The sequence below is a fragment of the Octopus sinensis genome, linkage group LG12 (genome assembly GCF_006345805.1).
Source record: "Octopus sinensis linkage group LG12, ASM634580v1, whole genome shotgun sequence".
In the NCBI taxonomy this organism is placed as follows: domain Eukaryota; kingdom Metazoa; phylum Mollusca; class Cephalopoda; order Octopoda; family Octopodidae; genus Octopus; species Octopus sinensis.
Genome location: NC_043008.1, coordinates 19,073,277 through 19,085,776, shown reverse-complemented (window position 1 = coordinate 19,085,776; position 12,500 = coordinate 19,073,277). Strand labels below are relative to the sequence as shown.

At 37.8% G+C, this 12,500-nt stretch overlaps 1 protein-coding gene across 1 annotated transcript in view; it reads left to right on the top strand.

Moving 5' to 3' along the window:
- The window catches only part of LOC115217822 (unconventional myosin-Ie-like), a gene marked incomplete at its 5' end in the record, with an annotated part of 70,507 nt that overhangs the window by 40,363 nt on the left and 17,644 nt on the right, over positions 1-12,500 (top strand). Inside the window, 4 exon segments of the mRNA XM_029787504.2 lie at positions 2,423-2,537; positions 3,834-4,003; positions 5,636-5,781; positions 12,068-12,217. Coding sequence (XP_029643364.2) covers positions 2,423-2,537; positions 3,834-4,003; positions 5,636-5,781; positions 12,068-12,217 — 581 coding nt within the window.

Genomic DNA, 12,500 nt, shown 5'->3' with positions numbered 1-12,500 from the left:
GCATTGGGGTCGATGTAATCGAGTTTATCCCTTTGTCTGTCCTTGTTTGTCCCCTCTATATTTAGCCCCTTGTGGGCAATAAAGAAATAGTATAATTCTTTGTACTGAAAGCACAAGGCCTCATATCTGGGGGAAGGGATTAAGTCAATTACATCGACCCCAGTATATAACTGGTACTTACTTAATCGACCCCAAAAGGATGGAAAGCTAAGCTGACTTCGGCAGAATTTGAACTCAGCAGCAGATGAAATACTGCTAAGCATTTCGCTCAGCATACTAACATTACTTGTTTCCACGTGAGGTTATATTTCCCCAATGGCTGGACAGGTTCTTAAGGAATATCAAAAATGAATGACACCGCTGGTATGACAGTGGAAATCATTTACAGCATTAACGTGAAGTCAAAACAAGGAGACACGCTCACACACAAACACACATACCCCCCCCACACACACACACACAAATGGTACAGGTATGGCTGTGTAGTTAAGAAGCTCACTTTGCAACCATGTAGTTTTGGGTTCAGTCCCACAGCATGGCACCTTGGGTAAGTAACCCTGGGTCACCCAGTGCCTTTTGAGTGGATTTGGTTGGTACAAACTGTGTGAAGGCAGTGATCTGGCAGAAATGTTAGCATGCTGGGCAAAATGCTTAGTGGTATTTTGTCTGCCATTACGTTGTGAGTTCAAATTCTGCTGAGGTTGACTTTGCCTTTTGTCCTTTCGAGGTCAATAAATTAAGTACCAGTTTTGCACTGGGGTCGATGTAATTGACTTAATTCATTTGTCTGTCCTTGTTTGTCCCCTCTGTGTTTAGCCCCTTGTGGGCAATAAAAAAATAGGTATCTTTGTGGAAGCCAATCATATATTATATATATAGTATAATTCTTTGTACTGAAAGCACAAGGCCTCAAATTTGGGGGAAGGGATTAAGTCGATTACATCGACCCCAGTATGTAACTGGTACTTACTTAATCGACCCCAAAAGGATGAAAAGCTAAGCTGACTTCAGCAGAATTTGAACTCAGCAGCAGATGAAATACTGCTAAGCATTTCGCTCAGCATACTAACATTTTTGCCAGCTTCGCAAGAAGACTTTTTGAAATTAGTGTTGTGGAGGGAGTAAATAGACACTGGGTTTTTCTGTTACTATGAAACTGTTATTATAGCTGTGAAAAAGAGCGAGCTTAATTATCTTCAACATACATATACGTTCCAGTGTCTTGGTGTATAAAATTCATCATGGAGTTAAGATTTATGTATAGCGATAATACTTATAATCAAGTTATAAGTGACAGGTTTATCATTATAGATTTCTACTCAATAAACATCTGTATTTCTTATCTTTTCCAAGTTAGAACTCATCATAAATTATATCCACACTAAGTCAAAAACATTTTAAACCTGATAATCCAACACAACGTTATAAACTGGTGACCAACAGACGTGGATTATAAATTCTACTTGGGAGAATAATCACGATATAAATAAGATAATCTCAGCCTGTTATAAAATAGATAATTCACCGTTATAAAACACTAAACATGGTCCCAAATGACCGTCCAATTTGTAACATAAGCAAAGATTCAGGTTCAGCAGAAATGTTGTGCCAATGCCACCTTATCATTTGGGAGGAATGCACCATGTCACATAGAGGTGCAATGGAAGGTCTTGGTAAAACCTTACAGGATATAAGAGGCAACAATAAATCTATGGGAGGAGTTACATTAATTTCATCAGGAGACTTCAGACAGACATTACCAGTCATTCTGAGACAAACAAGATCTGATGAAATAAAAGCATGCATTGAGTCTTCACACCTATGGAATAAAGTACTGAAATTCTTCTTCAATTCTCATGTGCGAGGTTTATTACATGGGGACCAATGTGCAAAACAGCTTACAACCTGGCTCCTCCAATTAGGAAATGTAAAGTACCATTTTATAGGCCACATGGTTTGGAAGCAAAGCAAACATCTTACCACACAGCCATACCTGCGTCTGTTGTCTAAGATTATTTAAAAATGATTTAAAAAATTACAAAATAATTAAACAATTGCAGCGTGGAAGGTGTTTGTAAGCCATTTAAGAAACACAAAATTCCTTAGATTCACTTCAACATTTAAATTTAATTTGTCACCTTCCATGCTGCAATTGTTTTCGTTCTAGCACACAATCTCAGATCAGGTCACTTGCTATGCAAGTACATCTCCATAAATACAAAATAATTATTTTAAGCAATAAAAGAAAATTGTTTAAAGAACGTTTTTTAGTGCCTACCATATTAAATAAATTGCCATTTTCTAAATTATCATAATACCAAACCAGACAACTAATTTGTAGTGTATTAAAGACATAATGTATTATTAGAGAATTATAAAAGAATAATGCCTGTGTTGAAGTGTTGTCTTTTCTTTATTTCAGTTGTTCTTATTGGAAGAAGTCCGGGAGAGAAAGTTTGACAAATATGCTCGAGTTATCCAGAAGGCATTCCGTAAATATTATGCTAAAAACCAATACTACAAACAAAGATTAGAAGGTATATCTACATATTGTTGTTGTTATTGCTGTTGTATTTGTCGTTGTCCTTTGTGTTGGTGGTGGTGGTGTATGGTCATGGAGTGAAATTTCTACACAATGTGGTACAGGAGTGTGTTTAAGTTGTGGGTGGTGGTATGGTTGTGTTTGCTCTGTGTGTTGTGTAATGATGATGATGATGACGGTGGTGATAGTGGTAGTGGTGGTAGTGGTGGTGGTTTGCAGATGACTTTCTCTCTTGCTGTCATCTGACTTGGGGACCATTAAAAATAAGAAAATAAAAGGCTATGGGTGTCAACCATCCTTCTTTAACAAAAATGATTAAAAAGCATGTTACAAATGGTTAAACAATTAAATGATTAAAAATTTTTTTAAAAAAAGGTTCAAATGTTTAAAAATGGTTAGAAATATTTGAAACCATTACTATTATCATTAACTTTGCCTTTTATCCTTTCAGCGGGGTCGATAAGATAAATACCAGTTATGCACTGGGGTTGATGCAATCGACTTACCCTCACCTCTCCCCACCACAATTTCAGTCTTGGTGCTCATAGTAGAAAGGATTATTATTATTATTTCCTCATAACACAGTGTAGATAAAAATGCACCGGAGTCTTTAGTCATCTGTCAAGTCACAACAAGGACCTCAGACAGATGACACTTTCCTTAAGATGTGCTCTGTGCCCAATAAGGCTGCTTTTTACAAGACATCAATCTTGCATTGATCGATGTAAACCCCACCTGTTTTGTGTGTTGTATCTTGTCCTTTGATATTGTCCTCCACATCTTAGGCCCTAATGACCAATAAAAGAAATAATTATTAATAAAGGCAGCGAGCTGGCAGAACTGTTAGCACGCCGGGCGAAATGCGTTGCGGTATTTCGTCTGCCGCTATGTTCTGAGTTCAATTTCTGCTGAGGTCGACTTTGCCTTTCATCCTTTTGGGGTCGATAAATTAAGTACCAGTTACGCACTGGGGTCGATATAATCGACTTAATCCGTTTGTCTGTCCATGTTTGTCCCCTCTGTGTTTAGCCCCTTGTGGGTAGTAAAGAAATAGGTATTTCGTCTGCCGCTACGTTCTGAGTTCAAATTCTGCCGACGTCAACTTTGCCTTTCATCCTTTCGGGGTCGATTAAATAAGTACCAGTTATGCACTGGGATCAATATGATCAGCTTAATCCGTTTGTCTGTTCTTGTTTGTCCCCTCTGTATGCAGCCCCTTGTGGGCAGTAAAGAAATAAGAAATAATTATTTTTAATATTATTATTATTATTTTCCTTGCTATTACTAACAGCCTCTGATATATTCTTGAATAAGAAAGAGCGTCGAACCCACAGCCTCAACCGTAACTTTGTGGGTGACTACATTGGGCTGGATCAGAAACCAGCACTGCTAGCTTTAGTTGAAAAGAAAGAACGGATAGAATTTGCTGAGACTGTGACTAAATTTGACCGAAGATTTAAGGTAAGGCAACAAATAACTTCTATTGCATGGAAATATTTGTCTAAATTAAGGTGATTTCCCTGATTTTTTGCAGTAAAGTGTTGAAGAACTTGGCCTTATGTTATTAGATAGCTTTTCAGTACCCACTCTTATATTGTTGTTATTGTCATTTAGTTCTAGATTAGTCCTGACTCAGGTGACCTATGATCAAAGACATTTCAGCCAATGTATAAATGTATACTTGATAGGTCAATACAGTATGTAGTTGTGGACAGAATTGACTGACATAATATACAGATGTTGGCTGAAGAGATTGACATGACATGTAGATCTTGACTGGACTGATTGACATGATGTGTAGATGTTGACTGGATACATCGACACAATGTATACATGTTGACCAGATAAGTCAATATATTGTGTGGCATGTAAAAAGAAACCATCCAAATGTGGCTGATGTCAGTGCCATCTGACTGGCACGTAAAAAACACCATCCAAACGTGGTTGATGCTAGGCCCCTTGCCCCATCTGGCTCCTGTACTGGTGGCACGTAAAAAGCATCCAATACACTCTCACAGTGGTTGGCATTAGGAAGGGAATCCAGCTGTAGAAACATTGCTAGTTCAGATTGGAACTTAGTGCCGCCTCTTGGCTTGCCGGACCCCAGTCAAACCGTCAAACTGTTAAACCCATGCCAACATGGAAAACGGATGTTAAATGATGATGTTGATGATGATGAGTTAGATATGTCAACTGGATAGATTGACATATTGTGTAGATGTCGACTCGATAGATTAACATATTATGTAGATGTCGACTGGATCGTTTGACATATTGTGTAGAAGTTGACTTGATGGATTGACACAATGTAAAGCTGTTGGCTGGATAGATTGACACAGTGTATAGATGCTGTTTGTTCACAAGGTATGGACAGATTGACACAATAAATATATACTTACTAGACGGATTGACACAGTATGTAGATGTTAACTGGATAGATTGACAATGTGTAGTTGCTGACAGAATATGTCGACATATTGTGTCAATGCTGACTGGATAGGTTGACACAGTGTATAGATGCTGATTGTTCACATACTGATACTGTTATGTTGTGCCCACAGTCAAGGCACTAAATTCTTGCTTGCTCAGCTGATGTAATTAGGCATATGAGACCACAGGAGCACTATGTAATTAACAAGTGTTTTATTGACTGGTAATGTTGAGTTCAATTCCTGAGAACAGCTTGAAAAAAGGCTAGTAAGTGCTATTCCTACACTAAGTCCCAGAGCTAGACTCTAATCATTTTAATTTACCATTGTTATTAGAACTTTGTTTTGGCTTTGATAAAACCTTTAACAGGAAAAATGGACTTAAAAATCTTGTTGTTACTGTTGCTGTTACTATGATTACTCTTGTCGGTGTAACATGTGGTATATTATAATCCATCCCATGTTGAACTCCTTATGTCTGGGCCTCCACTATGGGGCATAGAGCTTTCTTGCCAAGTGGGTCATTCCACAATGATGATGATGATAATGATGATGATGATGATGATGATGATAATGATGATGATGATGATGATGATGATGATGATGATGATGATGATGATGATGGTGGTGATGATTAATTAGATAATCTTGTTTACTATTACAGCCGATGAAAAGAGATCTGATTTTGACAGGAAGACACTTGTATCTGATTGGGCGTGAAAAAGTGAAGAAAGGACCACATAAAGGGGCTATAATCGAAATAGTTAAAAGGAAGATTCCTTTACAGGATATTCAAAAGATAGTGTTAAGGTAACAAAATATCTTCTTTCTCTAAAAAAATTCGTTTTTGGTGAAACAGAATGGAAACGGCCATTGTTTTGCGGGAGGAAATAAACTCAGATACTTGTATTGAGCAAGTTTTTTTTCCCCCTTTCTACTATTTATACACCAAAGCACGTGCATGCATGCACACACACACACGTGTGCACACACAAGCATACGCGCAAACACATACATACACACACATGCGTGCATGCATGCTTGCACACACACACACACGTGCATGCACACACATGCGTGCATGCACTTACACACACACAACACACTCATGTGCACACACACACACACACGTGCATGCACACACATGCGTGCATGCACATACACACACACAATACACTCATGTGCACACACACACATGCATATGTGCTCACACATGCACACGTGTGCACACATACACACATGCGTGCATACACACACACACACACACACATTAACACCACTACCGTCGCTGCCATAAAGACGGATAGAATGCTGCTAAGCATTTTGCCTAGTGTGCTTATGATTCTATCAGCTCTACACACCGTGATGATAATGATGATGACAATGATGATGATGATGATGATGATGATGATTATGATGATGATGCTGATGATGATGAACATGATGATGATGATGATGATGATGATTATGACGATGATGATGATGATGACGATGATGACGACGGCGATGATGATGACGATGATTATGATGATGATGATGATGACGATGATGATAATTATGATGATGATGATTATGATGATGATGATTATGCTGATGATGATGATGATACTTTCTACTAAAGGCACAATGTCTGAAATTTTAGAGGAGGAGCTTAGTCGATTACATCACCCCCCCTCCCCGTGTTTCACTGGTACTTATTTTATTGACCTGAATAATAATAATAATAATGATAATAATAATAATAATAATAATAATAATAATAATAATAATAATAATAATAATAATCAACAAAAAAAATACAGACGAATATAGATCTGCTAGTCTTAAGAAGCGGCGCTATGAGCAATGCTTACATGTAGTGAACCCTAAACTGACAGATCCATCTCCTAATATAAGAATGGATGCTCGTCATGCTTCAAGGTCAACAAATCAAACAATAAACCGCATTGGTCATTGCGCGGATTACAAAAGACCACGTACCCGAAAATTGAACCAAATCCTGATTGAAAAATCAGTTACTGGATCAAATCTTCCCAACACACAGGAGCTGGACGAACCCCACAACCGGAATATTCCAACAGATGGCCATCCATGCTCATCACCAAATAATCAAAAGAAAAAGAAGGAAAAATGGTCTAGGAAGATAATAAAGAAGTTCTTGAGGCCTTCTACCATGCCATATATTTCCCCACAGATAAGTCTAGCACTGTACAAGCATACTTAAACTGGAGACAGAAACACCCTGAAGTAAGACCCTACATAGACAGTAACAAGCTTGCCAATGTTAGAAGAAACATTATAAAAAAGAAATTACTGACTGAAGTAGAGATTGATCAGGTTAGACAAGCAATATCGGATAAAATGAACGAAGCTGCAGCTAGAGAAGATAATACAGAGGAAATGATTATAGACCAGCCCAGGGCGGATAAAAACGAAGAGAGGATTGAAAGAGTTAGTATAAGTGATAGGCAAAGTGAAATACGCCCTGAACCAATCATAAACACTAAGACAGATGAGCATCAAATAGATAAAGAAAGTCACACAAATATTGACCCAACAGAACTACTTGAGCTAAAAAACCAAATCATGATTGAATGGCTGAAAATTAAAGAAACCAGCATGGATGAGCGTGATACACTTCCTAAAATCCGCAACTCTAACCAAAACATGAAAATAATTGGTAAAATCCGGCTTGCACTTAAGGATATAATTTCAGTTAATGATGTTGATATCACAAACCTCAACCACCTATACTATGCATCCGCGAAAATCTCAACGATCCTATGTGGTGTAAAGATTAGAAAACGGCAACAGTCCCACAAAAAGCCTTCTGGCAAGAGCGTCAGCAACAACAAATTAAAATATTTAGATCTGACATTGAATATTTGAAAAACCTTAAGGCTCACAAGATTACCAAACCTACAAAAACCCAAAAATTACTGAAAAAATACAATATGAAAACTATACTTGATATTGATGCCACCATAGAAACCATCAAACAAAGGTATCTGCCAAAGCTGCCCGCATAGCGAGGTATGAAAAGCGTGTTAGATTTTTCAAGGACAACAACATGTTCAAAAATAACACCAAGAATTTTTACAGGAAGATAGGAAAAACAGCGTTTACTGCAGGGTCTGTACCATCAAAAGAAGAAGTGCAGAGATTTTGGAATAAAATCTGGGCAGAAGAAAAAACACACAACGAAAAGGCCCCCTGGATTGACAGAATATCTACAGAACTGGACCCCTTAGAAGAGCAAAAGTGGGAGGGTGTCAAGGTAGAAGATATAAGATCTGCTCTCAGGAGGTCAAGCAAATGGAAGTCTCCAGGAAAGGATAAAATTCCTAACTTCTGGCTGAATGCCTTCCCAGAGAGCCATGAACTGCTAACAGAACTGTACAATGATGTTTTGCAACACCCTAGTAGGATGCCTCCTTGGCTAGTTAATGGGTTAACATTCCTGCTTCCAAAAAGTGAAGAAACAAATGAACCAAAAAACTATAGACCCATAACCTGCTTAACAACTATGTACAAAACACTAACATCTGTCCTGACGGAATATACCTATAGTTTTTTAACAGACAGCAGCATAATCCCTAATGAACAGAAAGGATGTAAACGTGGATCCTACGGCTGTAAAGACCAACTACTCATCAATAAGATGATCTTAGAAGATTGTCACAAACGACACAAAAACTTATCAATAGCCTGGATAGACTATAAAAAGGCTTTTGATAGCCTACACATAGCTGGATTAGGAAATGCCTTGAAATGTATAAGATAGCACCAACTCTGCGAAACTTCTTGACTGTAAGTATGAGATCATGGAGAACCACACTAACTCTGAACAGTGACAGTGAATCCCTAAATGCTGGTGATGTAAAAATTTCGTGTGGCATTTTCCAGGGTGACTCACTGTCACCACTCCTCTTTTGTTTATCCTTAATACCTCTCTCAAAGCTGCTCAATGACGCGCAGTACGGGTATAAAATGTTTGATAAAAATATAAATCATCTCGTTTACATGGATGATTTAAAGCTTTTTGCAAAAAATGATCAACAACTCAAGGGCTTACTAGCGATAGTCAAACAATTCAGTGACGACATCAGAATGCAATTCGGCCTCGATAAATGTGCAAAGGCTACCTTTATCAAAGGAAAAATGACAGAAACATCTAACGTTAACCTTGACAACAGAATGTCATAAAAGAACTAGACCGCGGAGAGCTACAAGTACCTAGGGATAATTGAAGGGAACGGAATAAGGCATTCAGAGATGAAGGAAAGGATCAGGAGAGAATGCTATCGAAGAGTGAGAGCAATACTCAAGACAGAGCTGAATGCAAGAAACAGGATCGAAGCAATCAATGCATTAGCTATACCAGTCGTGACTTACAGTTTCAATATTGTTAACTGGTCAATTACTGAAATATGTCAGCTCGACAGAAAAATAAGGAAACTGTTGACAATGCATAGAATGCACCACCCTCTCCTAATGACTCTATCTGCCAAGAAAAGAGGGAGGCCGTGGTCTTTTGCAACTGGCAATAACAATGAAGATTGCTACAATTGGCATAGACACCTACCTGAAAAACTCTGAGGACTGGATGCTAAAACTTGTCTCAAAACATGAAAACAAGAAAGCATCATACTCAGTCACAAAACAGGCAAAGGAATATCTAAGTGAATTCCGAATACAACCAATTTCGGAATTAGAGATAGATATACAAGAAACAAGCACAGAAAAAGCTAGGCGCATGAAAACCCGTGCCAAAACTGCGGCCTTAGATATTCTGAATAATAAATGGCAAGAAAAACCTCTCTATGGCAAATACCCAAAGAGAGCGAATAATGCAGATATCGACAAAGCCCTGACCCATCAATGGCTAATGGCCTCTGGCTTAAAATCTGAAACAGAGGGGTTTATCATAGCAGCTCAAGATCAATGCCTACCAACAAGAAACTACCAGGCCAACATATTAAAGATCAGAAGCAGTCCAACGTGTCGTGTATGCAAGAAACAAAATGAAACCATTGACCATGTGGTCTCCAAGTGCAGTCTTCTAGCGCCTACAGAGTATCTCAACAGGCACGATAGAGCTGCACATATATTCACTGGGTAATCTGTAAAAACCTGGATTTGCCCCATGAAAAAAACTGGTGGGAACACAAACCACCCCCAGTGCTTGAAAATGACCACATCTCACTCCTCTGGAACTTCACCATTCAAACTGACAGGAAGATAGATGCAAATAGGCCAGACATCATATTGAAAAACTTCAAACAAAGAACATGCCTCCTCATTGATATGACTGTCCCAATCGATATAAACGTATCTGTCAAGACCTACCAAAAACTGAGCAAATATAAAGATCTTGAAATAGAAATCAGCAAAATGTGGAAGCTGAAGACTAAAACAATACCTGTTGTCATAGGTGCCCTGGGAATGATAGCAAAAGGGGCTGATAGCTACCTAACTCAGATACCAGGAAACCCAAAAATGGCAGAAGTTCAAAAGATAGTGCTCATGGGAACTGCTCATATCCTACGCAAAATACTCTCTATGTAATCTCAAGGTTTAAAACAAACATAATTTTCGGTTTAAAAAAAAAAAACCAAAAAAAAAAACCGTTTTTTTTAGACACTCATTAGTACAACATCCCCACCCCCCAAATATATGGCACACTAGGCATAACAACAACATGAACTTCCAACCCTGTTGTCTCTTGAGGTCTCTGGGTGAGACTTGGAGCCAACTTGTACAAATATAAAGCAAAAGTCAAACATAGAATAATAATAATAATAGTAATAATAACAACAACAACAACATCGGAAAAATACCTTAGTTTGCTTCAACGCACGGATTCATATACAGAATCTTACAAACCAGATACAAAAACGAAGTAAAAATAGTGAAAAATGTAATAATATTTTCTGATAAATTTAGAAAGTAGGGGAGATAACTCTTGACGTTTCAACTCGTTACAATTATCAATCTAATCTTATTTTACCACAACTGATATAAATACGCCGAAGTTTAGTCTTCATTAAGAAGGATTAATAACGTATCCCCTACTTAACCTATATATTCCTCGTATTTATTAGATACTAGTAGTATAGCCCGGCGCTGCTCGAGTTTGTTTCGACTCTTTTGAATTGGAATTTTTGAAAAGTAAAAATGCTGCATTATGTAGCTTGTTATTCTCTTTAAGTGAATATCTTCCTGGTTGAAATACACTGAAAAACGACGACACAGCAGTAAAAAAAATCGTAAAAAATAGGGATTTTCATAGAAAAAAGCACCTTTTTGATGTAAATAATCTTTGGTGTTAACACGGTCTGATTTGAATTTTTTCTTCTACGGAAGGAAGAGCAAGCCTTCTTCTATCATACTCTCAATTTTGCTCAACTTGCGCCGCAGGGTCTCGGAGGAGATAGTGTTAGTTGAAGGCTACCAAACCTGCCACGCAGACTCAGATAACTTCAGCTTATATATATATATATATATATATATATATATATATATATATATATATATTTGATGTCCACTGTATTAAATATGTTATAGTTTTTCCATTCTGGTAACGTTCCCAAGTAATTAAATGCTTAATTTAATTAACTCTGTCAGATAGTGATCGCCTCTTCTTAGGGTTTATCTCTTTAAACATTATCCATTTACCCCACCCCACTGGTATTTATGATGCAAAGCAAGAAAATCATAGATTATGTGACGTTCATGCCTTTCTTAAGAATATCACCATTTTAAGTGAAGTGTCCTCATGCATTTATTGGTCTACAGTGGAAGGGAAACAAACTGCAATTTATATGGGCTGCATTCCGCCGCATTCGACTTTGCTTTTCATCATTTCGCGTCGATAAAATAAGTACAAACTGAGCAAAGGAAGTGGGGTTGATGTAATCAACTTACTCATTATCCTAAACTTGCTGGCCTTGTGCTAAAATTTGAAACCAAGCTATATGGGCCGCAGGCTGCTTATGACTGGGCTAGCGGCTTGTTTCATTCTGTAAAAAACGGATACCTTTTTTTTTTATATCATCTAAATTTACACTCACTTTTATTTTGTTTTTTTTTTCAGTCCGCTTCAAGATGACATGTTTGTGATTTTTGTCCAGAACCAGTATGAAAATTTGTTGGAATCTGTTTTTAAGACCGAGCTGATCTCCATTTTAAAGAAGCGGTTTCAAGAAAAGACGAAAAGAGAACTTACAGTTCTTTTCAACACAAAGTTAGTATACAATATTCATTCAGTTTAAGGCGGCGAGCTGGCAGAAACGTTAGCACGCCGGGCGAAATGCGTAGTCGTATTTCGTCTGCCGTAACGTTCTGAGTTCAAATTCCGCCGAGGTCGACTTTGCCTTTTGTCTTTTCAGGGTCGATTAAACAAGTACCAGTTACGCACTGTAGTCGATATAATCGACTTAATCCGTTTGTCTGTCCTTGTTTGTCCTCTCTGTGTTTAGCCCCTTGTGGGTAGTAAAGAAATAGAAATAGGTATTTTGTCTGCCGCT